The sequence below is a fragment of the Octodon degus genome, unplaced genomic scaffold (assembly GCF_000260255.1).
Source record: "Octodon degus isolate 3935 unplaced genomic scaffold, OctDeg1.0 scaffold00213, whole genome shotgun sequence".
Lineage (NCBI taxonomy): Eukaryota > Metazoa > Chordata > Mammalia > Rodentia > Octodontidae > Octodon > Octodon degus.
Genome location: NW_004524789.1, coordinates 356,917 through 376,380, shown reverse-complemented (window position 1 = coordinate 376,380; position 19,464 = coordinate 356,917). Strand labels below are relative to the sequence as shown.

The 19,464-nt window shown below is 38.2% G+C and overlaps 1 protein-coding gene across 2 annotated transcripts in view; it reads left to right on the top strand.

The window, feature by feature from the left end:
- The first annotated feature begins 1,303 nt into the window (after positions 1-1,303).
- Cftr (cystic fibrosis transmembrane conductance regulator) overlaps positions 1,304-19,464 on the top strand; it is a 182,797-nt gene continuing 164,636 nt past the window's right edge. For both annotated transcript variants that reach the window (XR_002818877.1, XM_004644850.2), the window contains exon 1: positions 1,304-1,474. Coding sequence is in view for 1 of the 2 variants with exons in the window: in XM_004644850.2 (XP_004644907.1) it covers positions 1,422-1,474 (53 nt within the window). In the remaining variant the exon portion in view is untranslated. The remainder of the gene's footprint in view (positions 1,475-19,464) is intronic.

Below are 19,464 nucleotides of genomic sequence, written 5' to 3'. Positions count from 1 at the left end.
AGCCCACTTTAGGTGAGGCGGGAGAAGAGACATTGCAGTGCCAAGCAGAGCTATGCACACCTGCTGAACACATTCCTTAGCTGAAACGCGTGTTCCTGTCTTCGTACCATTATGAAATACATGCTTTAATTGTATTGTATTTGGGCAACCACAAGTCAACAATAAGGTAAGGCATGAGTAAACAGCCTTGCTTAGAGATGTTGAGACGACAGTCAGGCCCAAAGTTTTACTTTTGTTTGAATTTTTCAATTCAAACTCGATATACACTTAGTTGCTTTTACACAATAGAGTTCAGGAATTAAAGGACTGGCTCTTTAAAAGCCAGCAGCCTGGCACACAGCCCTACTCCAGAAACTTGGAAGCAAGGCGCTCTGCCTGGGAAAGCCTAAATGCCCTGGAGAGTTGAGCTCGAGTCAGGTCAAGGTGAACGTACCACCTTCCCTTGAAAGACTGGAATTCTTTCGCTATGTTAGTCAAGACCTTTTGCTGCCCAAGACTAAAACCTATAGGAGGGCGGATTAGTGTACACCCTGTCCACTTGTCACTGTCTCTCAGACACACAAAAGCCTCTTACAATAACATGAGCTGCCTGAAATACTTAAAACGAACAGATCTTGGGCGGGTAAGTCGCAAAGTTCTCTCTTCTTACCACTTTGTGGGATTTTTTTTTTTTTTTTTTTAAATAATTGTGTTTTCGAAGGTACCTGTGCCACACACGGGGCACCTAAGACTGAAATTAACAAAGCTTGTTCTTCCCTCTGACAAGTGAAGAAAGCTCCGAGAATCCAGGAAACCGGCCACGGAACTTTCTAGCTCTGTGAAGCTGTATTTTGATAGAAAAGAAGCATATTTCACTTCCTTTAAAAAAAAAAAAATGCACCTTGCATACGGAGCACGAACCGGGTTAGGATCACGGGCAAACGCAGGAGGAGCAAGGCTGCGGCAGCGGCAGCTGGGTCCCGCGGACCCCGTGCGTGCGGCGCGGCGCTGCTCCTGCCCCGGCCGCGCTCCGCGTCCGGGGTCGCGGCTGGATCTGGTCCCTCACCTGCGGGCTGCGCGGGAGGCCGGGAGGGACGCGCGCCGGGACTGGTGCTGAGCGCAGAGGAGCGAGGCTGCGAGGCAGAGTCGGGAAGGGGAGGAAGGAGGAAGGAGGAAGGCCGGTGAGGCGGGGGGCGCGAGGAGGCGGGGGGCGAGTCTGGAGCCGCGTGGGGCGGGCCGAGCTGCGCCGGCTCTGACCCGGCAGCGGAGGCGGGGAGGAGCGGAGGCGCCGGGAGGCGTGCGGGATGGGGTGGGTGGCGGGAGCTGGAAGCGGGTGACATCACAGCAGGTCAGAGAAAAAGGGGTGAGCGGCAGGCGCGAGAGGAGCAGGGCGCTTGGCATCAGGAGCAGAAGCCCAGCCCGCCCTGCAGGCCCGGGAGACCATGCAGAAGTCGCCTCTAGAAAAGGCCAGCGTCATCTCCAAACTTTTTTTCAGGTGAGAGTTGTCCAGTGGATCTTTGGAAGGACACGTGCCTGCACAAGAGGAGGGAGTGGGTATGGCCAGAGTTTGGGGGAAGGAGGAGGTTTTGTTGTTTACAGAAGCACTGTCATTCATTGTTTTGGGAAAAAATGTGAATTTGGCGAAATAAAATTGCACTGAAGTTAGAAGAAAAGAATAAACTGAAGCCAATTGTTTGGATAGAGAACAAAGTTCATTCGTGACTGAGAGCCGGACTCCCGAGACTCAAATATGCTGTGGTGCAGCTGGGTTCTTTAATTGTTTTTTTTTTTTTTTTTTTTTTTTTTTTCTGAGAAACTTATACATTGTAAAGTTGTTAACAGCAAATTCTTAAGTTTGGTCCTCCCCCACCTTACATAATTCAGAAACTTGTCTTCTTGGCATAAGTACTACAAATCTCATTCCTGCGTGTAGTAGGTGCTCAGAAAACATGAATTTTTTTTTTAAAGAGCAGGAAAAGAGATAGAGATTATGTGCTTAAAGTTTTATTATGACACTAGTAAATGTAACAAGTATTTGCCATAAATCCATTATTTTTAAGAAGGAAAACAAACCTAATGAAATATTTAACTGAGGAAAGTGGGAGTACTTTGAGTTATACATTTAAAATGGAAGTCCACGTTATCATGGAAATGTGAAGCTGTGGGTACAGGTACTAAAGTTATATCCAGGTAGCATTTAGTAAATCCTATTCTTATCTTACTTTGCACCGGTGATCCATAAAAGCTAGCAAACTTTATCTAATGAGATTTTAAATAGTAGGACTTAACTTGGAGTCTTAGATAAAGTGTGATTAAACATAGCGTTCATCTTTGCAATGTTCTCGTTCCTGCTATTATATTTGTGTGAATGAATGGACAGGCGCAGCTCTCTCCTGGGACACTGCTTGACTCCCAGTCCTCCAATGAACCAGCATGCAAAAGTAGCAGGAAAGTCAGATGTATTATAAATAGGCCCATATATGCATGCCTTTGGGCAAGGGATTTCGCCTCTCTTATCTCTCTCATGTTTAATTCTGCACATGGAGCACAAGCCTGAAATTCAGGCGCTCAGCCAAGGAGGCCGCTGAAGGAGCTCCTCGCTGTGAATGGGGAGAAGGACTTTCCTCTTTGGAATTCCCTTATATTGACATGTATAGATGCTTTTGCTAATTAATCTGCAGGACTGACCTATCTGTTAATCAGTTTTCCTACTTCTTATAAAGTAAGAATATTAATTGGTTTAAATTATAGACTTTTGTTAGAATGTTTTGAGGAACCTAAGCACCAATCCATCTAAAAATAAAGTTTTCAGGAGAATGAATATCTTATGGTTACTTTTAAGTACTAAGGAACTTCAAAATTGCTCCTCTGCCAACATGTTTTTTAAATTTTCTTTTTAAAGATCACCTACTATATTTTAGTATAATTTTTAAAAATGCTCATAGGTTAATTTGAAAAGAAAATGTAATTTTAATAGCTACTAAATTTTTAAGAGCATACTCATTCCTGTTCTTCAAGCTACTTCATTATAAGTTGCTCTAAGAATAAGTGTGTTTTCAAAAGTTAAATTCTTACTATTTATGGGAACTGACAATCACCTAAAGTACTAGTGATTATAAACTTTGTTCTGGACTCTAATTCTAAACTGGTAAAAACTTAGTTTCTGCATTAGGCTAGGTAATATTACGTAGTGGTCAAAGGTGGTAGGTTTCAGGCTCATAATGCGTGGCTCACATTCCAGATCTCTCTTTCGTAGCTGTGTGACTTGAGAGAAATCCCTTCGCCTCTCTGTGTTTGCTTGACCTTTGAAACTGAGACTGGAGGAACTGTGACAGAGGGGCTCATCTGTTGAGAAAATGTGTATCCAGTGTTGCCCTGTGAATGTTAGCTCTATTATACTTATTCTTAATTGACACATTTTTACACTCTTCACATTACTGTGGGCCCTCTTTATATAAAATGATCAATTCTTCCCTGTTGAGTATAATTTTGGGATTATTCATCTTATATACAATGAATGGGCCTCTTTGAGAATTTGAAGAAAATCCCCATTAACATGGCCTTATCAGATACTGAATGTAGAAAGTTACATGTTTATGTCATATCTTCTTAATGCCTTAGAACTTAACTTTCTGAATATGGCCTCTCAGTTTTATAGCCATAGAAGAGTGAAACTTATGGCCTGGGTTATGGAGTATGTTAAGTATCACTTTAATTTTATAGGTTTTGTGATTGGAAAATCAAAATTTTGGGGAAAAAAATCTAAGTACTTTCTTAACTCTGCAAGGGTTTCACATCAAGTAAAAAATTTTAAATACATTGAAACTCTCTTAATGAAGAATATAAATGGCTTTATTATAAAGCTTCAAATTATGAGTATTATAGAAAATAAGTACAATAAGTTGAAGCTGTGATGAAAACATTTATGAAATAACTTATTTTTTGTACCTAAACTTGAAACCAGGTCCTTCACACTGAGCTACACTCATCTCTTTTTAAACTGAATTTAATTTTAAAACAGGGTCTGTGTAAATTGACAAAGTTAGGCATAAACTCATGATCCTCCTGCCTCCTCCTACTAGAGTGATGACTGACATAAAAGTTTAAAACTAGAGGTGAAAAACTTGTATGGTTTATATACAAGGTAAGATTGATTTATAAATGCTTACCAACAGTAGTTAAACTTTTGATTTTGGGCAATATTTTAACTTTAAGTCTCCGTTTTCTATTTAGTTGTTAGATTATGTATTAAACCATGTATTGGATAGTATAACCTGAATTTTCATCAGTATGTCCATTCTAGAAGTCTTGCTTTATACTCACGGAATCAGGGGAGTTTCACTGAAACCAAATGATGAACGTCATGCCTCTCTTAAAAGACTGGGCATAGGGTCTTCCCATAAACTCTCAAGTCAAATTGCAAGTCAGACAAAAGAATGAAATATATTAGGATTTAGGATGGAAATTCACAAAAAGTTGCATATTGCAAATTTCAAGTTAATAAGATCATTTAAGATGGTTTTGTAATTGCTAGATGAAAATGTTAAACATATATACTGAAATTTAAGATATTTTAAGCCACTAGAATAGGAGTGGTAGCTCAAAATATCTAGCAATGAAAAACCACACTTCTAAGCATTTTGTCTTTGATCAAAATATTTAGACTAGGCATAGTGGTCTATGCCTGTAGTACCAGGTCCTGTGAATGCTGAGGCAGGAGGATTGCAAGTTCAAGACCAGCCTGCACAACTTAGGGAGACCTGTCTTGAAATAAAAGAGCTGGGGATATAGCTCAGTTGTGAAGTGCCCCTGGTTGATCTCCATTATTGGAAACAATCAAACTAACATAATTGGATCTCCTGTTATGACCTTATCCTTAAAAAGATATACATTTCTTTTCCTAAATATGTATCAACCTCAATTCATTTGTACTTACTATATTATGCTCATTACTTGTATTAGAGTAAGAATCACATTATTCAGACTGATCACTTTGACTTTCTTCTAAATTACTTTTGATCATTTGTCAAAATGAAATTTTTTATTTGAATTTACTTGATTAATAGTCAATGCTACCTAACTTTAGGTATTATCCTTCAGAAAATGCATTACAAATTTTAAAGACAGTTTTTATTGAAAAGAATAAGTGCTTTAAGCAATGCAAGCATAATTATAAAAGAATATAATAAAAGATTCATAAACAAGAAAATTTTGAAGAGGACCAAACTTTTTTTTTTTTTTTGGTTTATGTATTTAGTACAGGGTCTACAGGGTCTCACTACGTAGACTGGACCTGCAGTGATCCTCTTGTTTTCAGCCTCCCAATCTCTGGGATTACAGGTGCACGCCACCACGCCCCTAGTCTCAATCACAGTCTCAGCACACCCTGGGGCAGGGCCGGCACTGCCTTGCCAGGCATCGAACCCCGGCTGCTGTGCTCTGCCTAAGCAGGCACTTTAGTCCGCTTAGCTATCTGGCCAGCCCTTCTAAACTTTTAAGTTATATAGAGGGATATCATTTAAAAAGCATCACAGGAGGATCACTATGAGTCCGAGCTGCATAGTGAGACCCTGTATCAAATACATTTTTAAAAAACCCAAAATGCAGTTTTTTAAAAAGTTTATTTATTTAGTGTGTGTGTGTGTGTGTGTGTGTGTGTGTGTCCAGCTCAGCCCACCTAGGGGTGGGGCAGGCTGGCATGTGGTGCTGGGGGATTGAACCACAGTCCCTGTGCTTTGCCAAGCTTGTTCTAAGTAGGTGCTTTAGACCACTGAGCCATCTCACCAGCCCGCAGTTTTCTTATAGTGCCATTTTATTTACATGGTTAGCATGAGGTAAGCTAAAAATTAAGGCTGAAGCATATATATATTTCTGCAATTTATTGGGAATGTTCATAAAAAATATTGCTACAGGAGGCTAATCTACTTAATAAGTATCTTATTCTGTTTCTGATATTTGTCTCTCAAGCAAAGCTTGGACTCTCTGAAGGAGAAGAAATAAATGCATAAGACAAAGACAAGTGTGAGATCAAGAATTCATATTGTGATATCCAATGGGCAGCCATTTAGGCAGTCCATAGGCAAATGCCATCTGTGAAAGCAGTCCTGATCTCTTTGCTGTCTCTTGGCTTTATTTCCCAAATGAGACACCCACCTCTGGGGTACAAGCTCTCTGACTTGTAAAATACCAAAAAAAGTTTGGCTGTATTAGTCTTCTGGTATTTCTTTTCTCCAGCTTTCTTTTGCTGACCATGTTTTGTTTTTGCACAGAACAGAGATGGAATTTAGAATACACGCTAATTTCATGTCAGTGTTGATTGTTTTAACACTCAGAGTTTTGAGGGTACCTTTTCTACATGATCTGACTAAAATTATACATGTATAATTTTATACATCTCATATAATTTGTCTTTATAATATTTTATAATTAAGTTTACTGTGGCTAATTTTTGTTTAAAAAATTCCTCTTTAGTTTTTAAGTGTATTCCAAAGGATTTTCTTACATGCTTACAATACATAGTATGTGGTATACTTTTAATATTCAAATCCTTCCTAAAGAGAGCAGTGAAATCTATTTTTCCTGACTGCTTCATCAATATTTTATGTTTGATGTGGCAATCAAAATATTCCTCAAAGCCTACTGATACACAAGGGAAATCGTGGCTTTCCAGCTTTCTGTTATGTTTTATGGGAGGAAGTAGGATTTAGTGTCATAATATTCAATACATAAGTGTTGAAACTTGTTTGAGGTCCTTGAATGAACACTGCTATAAAATATATTATTATTTTACTGTCCTTTCACAAGAACCTATAATTTCAGTATGATAGAGCTATACTATAAGTACAGGATTGCCCAACCATCAGGGAACGGTGTTAACCGTTTAGCATGCAGTGATGTGTTGTTTGTCAAAACTTTAAAAACACCTCTGACTCAGCAGCAATTTTGGCCATTTTGATTCCTGACACATCCTGTGTAGGGTGTTTGCCTGGAGCAAGAGTCCAGCAATGCAGTGAGGTCAAGAGGGAAAAACAGACCAAGAGAAGACAGTCCAGTAGTCTGGGGGACACGAACAGAGGGTTGCTTCTTAAATATGTCAGTTACATTGTCATAGAGCAAAACATTACTGTGTCAGTTGCTTCTCTTTTAGCTTCTAAGAACGAATATACCCTGTGGTTTCAGTTTGAAATTAGCATTACAGGATGGTTTTACATAGAGCTCAGCAAAGAGCTTGAGCAAGAAACCTGTAAAAATCTTAATTTACTTTTAGATCTCTTGGTGTAGACAATTGTATTCCTATAGAAGGTTTGAAAGATCTTGTTTCGGCAGTTGTCGCCAAGTTCCCAAGCTTGTCCTATTTGCTGCCTCTTGTGCAGTGCCATCCGCTTGCTACTGACTTTTGACATCAGTGGCTTTTTCAAATTTGGAAGCCCAGGATGCTAAGGACATCTCTAATTTTTTAAATATTATTCATATTATTTCCTGACTTGCTTAGAATAATTTACTGTCCTTTTGTGATGAGAATGAGTATGCAGTGATCAACCTAGATACCTACATATTGTCAACTGGCAACATTCGGCAGTACCACAATGATGATACCATTTTAAGAAGAGGGCGCACAGGAAGCAGAACTGTGGACAAATTTTTAATGCTTACTGTGCTTATTTCACCAAATTTTCCTTTGGCCCCTTATGACTTGGCTTTTGTTGTGTAGCTTGTTTGCCAATTCCTTACTTGTAGAGTAAGGGGTGATTTAAAGATTTTTGCCAAATCTTTAAAGTGTTGTTTGGACTCATCCTTCAAGTTGTGATGGTGTAGTCTGAAAGTTCTTCCAGCAACTGGGTCCAAGTACTACTTCCTTTGTAGGTCATGATTCTGGGTGGCTTAGATAATGCTCTCATTCATTTATTCACCACCCTGGGTATTTCATGCAAAGCATTAAAAAGGTAGAGGTGGCTGGCAAAAAACTGCTGAGGCCCTCTTGGAACAAATTCTCTGCAACCCATGAATTGAAGGGCTTATCAAGAGGTATTCAGTAAAGTAATGCTGGTCAAGAAAGATTTGCCAAAGGAAACATGTCTTGCATTCTGTAGGGGTTATTCAGAGTTAGGGGATGGGTTAAGGAAATTTAAACATAGAACCAATGGATTATGTATAAGAATGGCAGGAGGAAGAAGCAAAGCATTTGAAAGAATTCAGACAAGGTCCTGGAATTCCTCCTGAAAACTTGTGACAGGGATTGTTAGAGATGGGTCTGGAAATTCTAGCAAGGGCTAGATCAAAAGGGACTTGGTAAGGTTGGTTTGAGCTTTATTAACTGCAAGAGAAAAGCCACAGATTTTCAGGAGAGGAATGACAAGCCCAATTCAGTGGCATTGCAGTTTTGCAAAAGAAATGAACTGAAAGAGTAGCTGTAGGAACAGAGAAAAAGATAGGATTTGAAAGACATTTATGAAGTGAAATCAACAGGATTGTGATTGATTAAAGGTGGAAAGTGAAAAAGAGAAGAATCGAGGATAATGTCTACATTTGCTGATTTGGATAATAGGGTGGATGGTGGTGCAGTTTATTGACTGAGTCAGGCAATTCAGTTGGAGAAGAAGGCCTTTATAGACCCTTTATGTCCTTCAAAAATGAAATGATGCACAGAGTTTGTGGCTATGAAATATGATTATGTGAAAGTAGTCTTGCAGCTCAGTGTCCATATTTTCAGTACCAATGGAACTTCTACCTTTCAGATCAAAGATAAATTTGGCATCTAAAAGCTCACATATTTTTACTCCGCTTCGCCAGATACCTAACAGAGTTACTATCTCTTATCTATAATAGTTAGTAAATAGCTTGTTTACATGAATGGCACAGTATGCAGAAAGCAAATAGATCTTCCATAAATTAATTTTATCATGGAGCCAGCTTGGACCAACATCAGTAATAGACATTATATGTTTATATAAATTATTTAATTCAATATATATATATATATATATATATATATATATACAATGAAGCAGAACTTTTTTCAGAGTTAAGGGTTTATAAGACTGTTGAAATTAAAGTGCATACATAGCAATTCTCACATTACAGCTAAGTCTTTATGCAATGAAATGTTATTTTAGCCATGAAGATAATCAGTGTAAAACAAACTCATAAAAGTGAAAGATTTTGAAATGCACATGTGTTTTTTAGTTACTAATTAATTCATGCTTGTGTGTATGCATTTACCTGGCATAGATATTGAGCCCTGATACACTTACCAGGGTTATATAATGGTTCAGAGATTTAAAACACAAAAATGTACTAAATATTCAGTTTGTTCTACTTTTACTGAAATCTTCATGCTAATTTTTTTATATGTCCTGGGGATTGAACCCATGACCTTTGCTGAGTCTCCATCCAGTTTCTTTTTTTTACTACAAGGTCTTACTATGTCACTAAATTGTTTAGGCTTGAATTTATGATATTCCCGCCCCAAGAATTACACCTGTGCACCACTATTCTAATATTTTTAATGCAGTAATTTCTCTCTTTAGACTAGATTGATCATCCTAAATGTCTACACTTAGTACTACTAACTTATTGAAAGGAGACTAAAATTCCTAAATTGCAGAATTGTCAACTGTGTAAAGTCCTCTCTTCTATTAAATGATTCCAAAGTCACTAATATAATTCTTTCTCAAGAAAAATTATTTCATTTTGAAAAAATCTTTAAAAACTTCCTAAATGTGAATGTAATGTCATTTCACATAGACATATGTATCATCAAAAAATACAATATATGATACATATGTAAAATGGTATGTGTATTACATTACATGTGCAGATTCCTGGATCGTCCTTCATAACTACTGAATAAAAACTCTGGGGGAGAACTACTGCAATATTTCATTATTTTTAAAACATTCTAAATGATTATTTTTATCTACTACAATCCAAGAACCATTAGGATATCAGATCAATCTTAACAAAATGGTTTTAGATAGCCTAAGTGCTTTTCAACCTTGGTTGACATAAAAAGCCCCTGGAAGTCTGGATTCCAACTCCACAGACTTCAACTATATCAAAAGTGGGGTACAAAAATTTGTACTAAGAATGACAATCATTCCCAAATTACCACTTTTGGTATTGATAATGCATTGATCTGGTTTGAAATGTTTGACTAAGGAAAATGTATATTAAAGGATATGAATTAATAAAAGCTGGGATTTTTTTAATAGATTGAACGTAGAGCCTTTGCAGTCAGCTAGATCCCCAGATTTTTGGTTTCTTCTTTTTAAAAAAATTTGAGACAGGATCTTACTGAGTTGCATAAGTGGGGTTGTAAATCTCAATCCTCCTGCCTCAGCCTGCTGGAGTGGTGGTGTTTGCATATACCTCAGCACTCAGCTCTGTGGGATTTTTAAAACTTCACAGACTGTGAGACCCTGTACCAAATAGATAAATTTAAAAAAAAAATCTCACAGACTTCAACCCATTGTTTATGACTCAGGAGGTCCAAGAAAAGGACTAGTGTAGAGTTCAGAAAAGCTTCCACAAGATTCTGATCTACAGTTTCAGTTTAAAAAATACTAATAAAGCAAGAATAACAAGACTATCATAGATTAATGTGTTGATAGAATCTCCATCTTTAGGCCATTAATAAAAAATTGGAAAATTCCAACTGTGGGGACAACACAGGATTGTACCCCCAAAAAATGTAGAATGAGGGTAGGAGGTGATTTTTATCTTCTCCCATTTCCTTAGCCTACTGTCTTTCCCAGTAGTCCTGTTTAGCAAGTTTAGGGTACAAGACAGCTGAATGTTAACCACTCTTTAGAAAAGTAACAGTAGAAACATAGAAATTATTCAGCGTATCACAGAATTGAATATTTTTCTCTTGAGTAGTTTTTGAAGTCTGCAGTTTTGCCTCCTCATAGGTATGTAAGAGTAATGTATATTAGCTAAGGGAATTCTTTGAACAATTACAGATTCATTCTGCAGGAGCAGATGGTTTAGAAAGGTTAACTAGTTTATAGAAACTCATCATGGTAATTCCTGCAAAGTCAGAATGTGAATTTAGATTTTTCTAAATCCAGTTTTCTGCTCTTGGACTACACTGTATTGCCTATAAACCTAGAATGGAATTGGTTAATTGTATAATATCACTCGATTTCCTTTTCAACCAGATTTTATTGGTACATGTTAAGTATACACAATGATCACATTCGTCATAGAGAATTTGTATCTGTACATGATATCACTTGATTCTCTTTTCCCTTTTCCCTACCACTCTAACCCCTCCCCTCCCCATTTACAAAAGCTTTGTTTTGATTTTTCCTTTTTTTCTCACTTTTTAAAAATTTTTACTTTTCCTGTCTTTCCTCCCCCCACTCCCCTCCCCATCTCAACATTTTCTCCCTATTTCACAGTACCTAATTTATGGTTGTGTCCTTATTTACTCTTTTGGTTTCTCATACTAAAGAAACAATTTGGTATTTACACATGTGTATTGATTTTTTCCACTTAAGATTATGGTCTCAGGGTGAATCCATTTATCTTTGAATGTGTCAAGTTTATTCTTCTTTATGGCATAGTAGTACTCCATTTAAAAAGCCATGTCTTGTCTTTGAAATTTACTCTTTCAATTCAATCATTATATAAAGAATATTATTTAATAAGGCATCAGACTCATTCTTCTTGGAAGGACCAGGGAAGCATGCCTTCTGCTTAATTACTGTTGTTGCTTCGCATGGGTTCCTATGACAAGGCACCTCAGGAAGCAAAGGAGGATGTTGTGTTGAAGAATAAAAGATGTGGTCAGCCAAAAGTATGCCAGAAGCAAACCATTGTCACATAGCAATACACGGTTACAAAATACTTGACCCTGGCTGTGCTGCTCATCCTGCTTTGTTCCACTCAGGTCTGGCCATCAACCTCCATTTCTTTTCTCATTTTCCAGATTCTGTCATTTGTCAGCTCTGATGCCTTCCAACATACCAAGCCAAGCTTTCTGTTGAGCTTTCACGCCTCCTCTAAACCCGCCAGCTATACCCCGCCAGCTCTTCCTAGGCAGTCACTTTGTTGTCTCACCACAGCCCACCCTTCTTTGCTAACTACTCTTACCACTATCCCTTAGATTTTTATTGTTTGTGTCATCTATGAATATTTTCCTATTTGTTTTATTTTTTTTTCTTTATTTCTCAGGGCTGAAGGAGGGACAGAGCCACATGGCAGATGGTTCTTCAAGTCAACATTCAGCACTTCAGAGTCTATAAAGTTTAGATTTTGCTAAGGCAGTGATTTTCACTTTATTTACTTAAGGAAGAAAGATTTATTTTAGCTTATAGTTTATAGAGGTTTCAGTAGGTAGTTGGCTGACGCAAAGGCAAGACAGTGTGACAGAGCAGAGTCAGCCTGTGGCAAGTTAGGGAGGCAGCAGCAAGGCAGGCGCACTCAGCATTACTGCCTTCTTACTGTCCTTTTATGTCCCACCCAGTTTATAAGCCTATTGGTTGGTGCCACCACACCCAGGGTGGGCTTCCCTCTGCAGTAAATCCATTCAGTCATGCTCAGAACTACTCCAGTCCAATTAGGTTACTAATCTAGTACCACACACTCTAATCCCAGTATTATGACCCATGATCCAGCCACCTCCCAAAAGCCCCTTCTGGGAGCACATGTGACTTTGGGAGGATGTCTAGACACAGCCATAACATTCCACTACTTCCCCCCCAAAGACTCATGAACTTCCCTTTATGCAAAAAGCACTTAATCCGTCTCTAGAGTTGCTCAGTCCTAGGAGTTCCAGCACTGCTGAGAAGCCCAGGTCCAGGTTCTCCTCTGAGCTGTAAGACAGATTCTTAGCTTTGCACCTCTTTTGGTGCATGTGAGTGATGTAGGTGTAAGGGTAAAGTGGGCTTGTAGAAAGCTTGCCGGATTCTGCCTTTTTCACTATTTTTAAAAAAGAATTCATGTTATATCTGTGAATTTGAATTTTCAAGTGAAGTCTTCACAGGAGCCATAGTATATACAAATGAAGTGACAATAAAAGAAGATAACTTTTTTATAAACACAAAAATATAGTTAATGTCTACTAGAAAATAAAAACTGATGTCATATAACATTTTATGCATCATTTTCTTGGTCTTACTATCTGCTTTCTCCACAACCTTATGTTTCTGAAGTTGAGATGCCTCTTATAGCAGAATAAAAAGAAAAAAAACCTTCATAATCATCAGCCCTACTGATAAATTATATAGAAACAGTAATACATAAGTGATAAATACTGCTTGATCTGGTGGTTTTGTTTGAATTCTTTTGCAGTAATGGAGTCCCACAGGTTGACTTTTATCTAAATTTACTTTGTTATTTGATTTTTGGGGGGAAAGATTACTTCAGCGTAGTTTTTAAGAAAATAGGTAATATTTGTCTGAAGTTTGTCTGGCATGCCGTGAGGTATAATTGCAGTAGAAATTACCCAGCTCAACATCTCCTTGTGCCCTGAAATTATACTGCCTGTCTCACAGGTGAAGGCGCTATGGACCTGGCTTGCACTGTAAGCCTATTCATAGGGAGGAAAGACCAAGAGTAATTTAGAATTATCTTCAACCTGAACATGAATAAGGTTTAGACAACTTTAATTATAATACCAAAGAAGAAAGTGATAGGTAATTGTGTCAATAAGTGTATAGTCATGTTCATTTATAAAAGCTACGTGTAAATGGTCCTTTTTGCAAAAGCAAATGTTAAATTGACTTTATAATCAGTGTCACCTTAGTGTGTATAAGCATGATAAAGCGTTATAAAACCACGATAGCATCATCCATGGCTTGCTATCTATCACTTCCTGGTATTGTACAGCTCTCTCTTACACTGTGAGGAGACCGTGTGAGAGTCTGTGTGGGCTGTTAGGAGAATGTGGCTCGTGGGTGTTGCAGTGTCATGGCCACTTATGCACTGCAGAGATAACCAGCCAAGATTGTAAGTGGCTTAAATATGAGAGCTGTCAGGGGAAACGTTCCTGCGCATTCTACACCAAATGAGTTTGCCAGGCAGGTAGAGCTGATGCTTGGATGACCGCATTGTGCTAAATTTGGCATACAACATTGGAAAGTAATTCATTCCCATCTTAATAGTAGAACTTATTAAAAATATGACATTTCAAATCAGGATTTGGTGAATTCTGTGAAGTATTTTGGGGGAAATGGAGATGTTGGGCCTCATAGTTTGAAAAATCACTAAATTAGGTTTTTTCTTACATTGATTGTTCCTGACCCTGTGAGTTCCACGTTTTACCTATCTGTATTCTTAGAAAATGAGCTACATTCTATTTCATGTCTATGCTCATAATCATTTCTTAGGAAACAGTAGAAGAAGCATGTACTTTGGAATCAGCCTCAGCTAGAATCCTCACTCTGTGACTTATTAACAGTGTGGTCTTAGGCAATTACTTAATCTATTTTACTACTCAGTTATTCTCACTGGTACAATGATTTATTCTTATCTTAATGTGGCCTACCAGTGTTTTGATATCTAACAGTCCTTAAATGCCTACTCAGTATATTAGCCAGAGTACTCCAGAGAAAGTAAACCAATAGCAAATGCATTTATTTAATATATGTGATTTATTATAAGGAACTAATTCACATGATTATGAAGGTTATTATGAAGGTTGACAAGTCAGGATTGGCTGGCAGGCTGGAGACCTAGGAAAGCCAGTATTCCAATCCAATTAAAAGGCAGTCTGCTGGAGAATGCTGTTTTGCTTGGGGAGACCAAATCTTTTTGTTTAATTCATATCTTCAACTGATTGGATTAAGCTTTATCTACTTGAAGAGGGGGGTCTACTTTACATGAAATTCACTGACTTAAATGCCAATCTTGGGATCAAGGAGATAGCTCGGCAGTCTAAGCACCTGCCTGGAAAGCACAGGACCTGGGTTTGATCCCCAGTACTGCATGCTGTGCTGGCCCTGGAACCCTAGGCACTGAGCCAGCCACCCAAACCAGGTGTGGTGGCACACATCTGTAATCCCAGCACTGGGGAGACTGAGACAGGAGGGTCACTATGAGTCCAAGTTGTGTAGCGAGACCCTGTACTAAATTAAAAAAAATTTTTTTTAAATTTAAAAGAAATGCCAATATCACTGTAATACATGCTCTCAATTGATACACAAAGTAACTATCACCCTTTTAGCACTCATACATTTAGTTACAGCAAATAATGCCAAATATAGGGTAGTTCTTTAGGACTGACCAAGAATATTGTTAGCCACAGTAGCCTTATTATAATGACCACTTTTTCATTGTTCCACTGAGATTCCAAGAAAGCACCTCTTTTTTCTAAATTTAACTCTGTTCTCCTGTGAACTATATCCAGTGTCTTTTCTGAATTCTAGAGAGCATACTCCCAAGAAATGCCCCTGTCAAATTCCATATTTGTAGCTTTTGCCAGTCACTTTCATGTCCAACATTTGAATTTAAATACTCATTATTCTTTGCATGTATTGTCCAGATTTTCCGAGGATTAAACCAAAATACTGTGTTTGCTAGGGCGACCGTGACAAACTTTCATAAACTAGGTGGCTTAAACAACAGAAATTTATTGTTTACAGTTCCAAAGGCTGGGAGCCTATCATCAATATATTGGCAAGAATCAAGATTTCCTCTGAGGGCTGTAAGAGAAAATCTGCTCCATGCCCTCCCCCAATTCTCTGGCAATTCTTTGTATTCTCTGACTTAAAAAGGCATCATCTTGATCCTTGTCTTCATCTGCATGGTGTTCTCCCTTGTGCATGTCTTTGTCCAGATTTCACCTTTGAAAAAGGACAACAGTCATATTGAGTAAAACATACTATAGTTAAAAAAAAAAAAAGAAGACCCAGTAGAGTTACTTTATTTAACTTGATTACCTCTATGAAGATCCTATCTCCAAATAGGGTCAAGTATAGCTGTTAAGACAGGACAGTTTGGGGGGAAACAATTCAACACACAGAAATCAATAATGGCCTTCAGGAACCGAATGAGACAAAAAAGTAATTTGAAACTATGGAATATCATATAGCAGGTTATAGTAATTTGTGAAACCTTTTGAAAGCTATGTATATCTTATCTATAATGACATATAAGTAGCATGGTGACAACACAGAGGATGCCAAGTAATGTAATATGGAAACTATCAAGGAGGTCAGATTAAAAGGGACAATTTCTCTTGAGAAGACAGAGATAGGACTTTTCCTTTATGAAAAGTACACCACTGTTAAGAATAGGATGAAGGCGAATTATTATTAGGAAAACTGTGTGGATAATGAGAAGTGTTACATATGAAAACATTTCATTGAGGAGGATCAAATAATCTTGACTGCAGGCTTTATAAGATTATTTGCTTTAAGTTATGACTCAGAAAAAGGGAGGAAATGTTATTAAAGAATGGCCCCTGGAAAAGTCTAGATACAGCACATTTTCATTGCATTTACTATAGACTTAAAAAGTGTTTTGAGCTGGGTGTGGTGGCACATGCCTGCAATCCCAGCTACTCAGGAGGCTGAGGCAGGATGATTGCAAGTTGAAGGCTGGGGTGAGTGATTTTGTAAGACCTTATCTCAAAATTAAAAGAGAAAAAGGGCTGGAGATGTAGGTCAGTGGTAATGTGTTTGCCTACAGTGCTTGAGGTTTTAGGTTCTAGTCTTTGTACTTTGGTACTACACACACACACACACACACACACACCCCTTTTAAAAAATGCTTTTGATCAGGAATAATGGCTCAGAAACGTCTGTTTGCAATCGTTGTGCTCATAGGAGCTATAAACACACCATGTTTGTGGAATTAATTAACATATTAATTTGGTTTCTAACCTGTCCAGTTCATTAAACAAGACAACAGGGACAGATAAATGCTACACCTATATTTTTTCTCAATAATTTAGTCTTATGAGGGAACTAAATTAGCAAATGAAGTGTAATGTGGTAACATTAATCTAACAATTGAAAAAATTGGATGACACCCCATAAGCTATGGTATGTACAAGAATACAGAAGTTAAAAAATTCTATAAGACATTTGTCCCATAGTTCAGCGTGGTTGGCGATTAAAGGAATTGGTAGACAGACCAATTGTGGTAGAGGCTTAAGTTAGGAAATTAAGGACAGAATGGCACATATGGGAGGAAAATTAAAACTGGCCTGGAGAAAGGTCACCCATATGTAATTTTATAGAATTATTTCAGTGCATTTAGCTTTCGGCTTTACCTTAAGTAAGTCACTTATTTTTGTTCAGTATCACCTGGCTGAACCAAAGAATGCTATGCCTGGTTATGGCAATAATCCTTTTAAAAATTAAGAGCTGTCTTATTATCAGTGGCTTTATCCAGTGGGAGCTCCTGCAGAGTTCAAAAGGAAGAAAATCTGGCTCAGTGTTTCCCTTAAAGTTCATTTTTTCTAAAGTGTGAATGGAAGCGAGAGATCATGGCGTTTCGAGGTTAAATAAAAATGCTTAAATGGCCATGAAAATGATTTTCACTGAACTGCCATGTTCTGCCTTATGCTTTTAATTACCTGATTTCCAAAGTAAACATTTTTAACTATTAAATTGCTCATTAGGAACAATTCATGGACCAGTCATCCATCATTGCGTGTTTTGCTTCAGGAAATTACAGCAATTTAGGGTTTTTAAAAAACATATCTTAACAATATGTTGCTGATATTTACAAAAAGATACACAGATCAAATGAAGGAAATGTAAAACACAGCCCTGGCCGTAGTAGTGTTAGTAGTGTAGTAGTGTTACCTCCATGGTAAGCCACGGATGCGGTGCTCTCCAGCACCTACCTGTGTTTCTGGAACTCGCCGTGGGGTGGAGGAGGGCGAGGCTACTGCTGCTGTCCTCCCACGTACTTCTAGAGAGCTTCGTTACTGCGTCTGTTCCCGTGATCCTAAGATTTCGAGCCAGTGAAACCTTGGTCCCCAATCTCAGAAACGGGAAAAAATAACAAAGATACTAAATTTATCTTTTACTTAGGAATGCTTTAGTATTTGTGTTTTATTTGTTTATTTTTTATGCATTTGGTACGGGGTCTACAGGGACTAAGGACCTCACTACGTAGATTGGACTCGTAGCGATCCTCCTGTTTTCAGTCTCCCAAGCACTGGGATTACAGGCACTTGCCACCGCGCTCAGTCTCGATCGCGCCTCAGGGTGCCCCTCAGGTGGGGCCGGCACTTCACACCGAGGATTGAACCCAGCCTCTGCGCTCTGCCTAAGCAGGCCCGTTAGTCCTAATATTTGTGTTTTAGAAGGTGAAGTAATCACAAAAAAAGACAAAAAGTTAAAAGGCCACAAATAACCAAATTCCATATTAAATTTGAAGATGGGAAATCATTTCTAGCCAAGAAACCTGAATCCAAGGTCATGGTGATTTTTTGAAGCCTTCTGAAAAATAAACATATGGGTAACAGTAGTAAAACAGTATCCCAGAGCAGTGTGCACAAATTAGGCGGAGGAGAAGGTTAAGATGAAGAAATATTTCAAAATTAACTGGTCCTTTATGTGGTTAGATGGTTCCAAGCAGAACCCCAGAAACCACAGCCTCATAGGGGAGGAAGTGATTAAGGAGCTGCAGCTTTATTTTCCTGATGCAGCAATTGTATGAATGTCGTCTTGCAGTATTAGTTCTCAAACATTTATAAAGTTACTTCCAGTTTCCATTTTACCATTGTATTCATCAAGCAAAATAAGCAAATAAATAAACATTCTTGAACAAATTAAGTTGGGCAGGATTACACTGTACTTAAACAATGTAATTTTGTCAAAAGCTGCTTTGAGGTAATAAGTGGTAGCCAAATGGCAGAGAGGACTTCATAAAAGTGATTTTTTTAGTACACATAGTTAGAAGACATGAAGCCATTTGGATGTTGGAAGTCATGAGGAAGCTCAGCAGGTGCTTTGCTTGTGATAACTCATGCTGAACAGATACCTGACTTCATTTTCCAGTGCTTTTGAGAGTCTCTGCCCCTAAAATAGATGTGACACCTCCACCTTGTGAGAAAAATCAAGCCGCATCCATCCCAGATGTGGAGTTAGTTTCTGAGAGGTAATCATGGCTCAGAAAGGGCATGGGTACTTCTCTGTCGAAGGACAAAGCGCCCATTAGAATGAGTTTGCTTTGGTTCTAGTGATGGTACCTGAATATGCCAGATGAACAGACAGCTTTCATAAGAAGCTTAAAGTTCCATGAAATGGAAAGACTACCAGATAGTAGGGCAATTAGGAAAGAAATACTAGCAAAGTCAAGTCATGTGGGAGATATCCATATATTGGTCATGCGAAGTATTCTGTAGGCAGAAAGCAGGTGGAAATATGTTCTTTTTTTCCTTTTCAGCTACCCCTGGAAGTTTGGGAAGCATTATCAGTCTGTGCAAATCAAATAATTTCCCCTTTTTCTTCTACTTGCCTTAAATAATTTTTCTTCTCTCTCTCTCTCTCTCTCTCTCTCTCTCTCTCTCTCTCTCTCTCT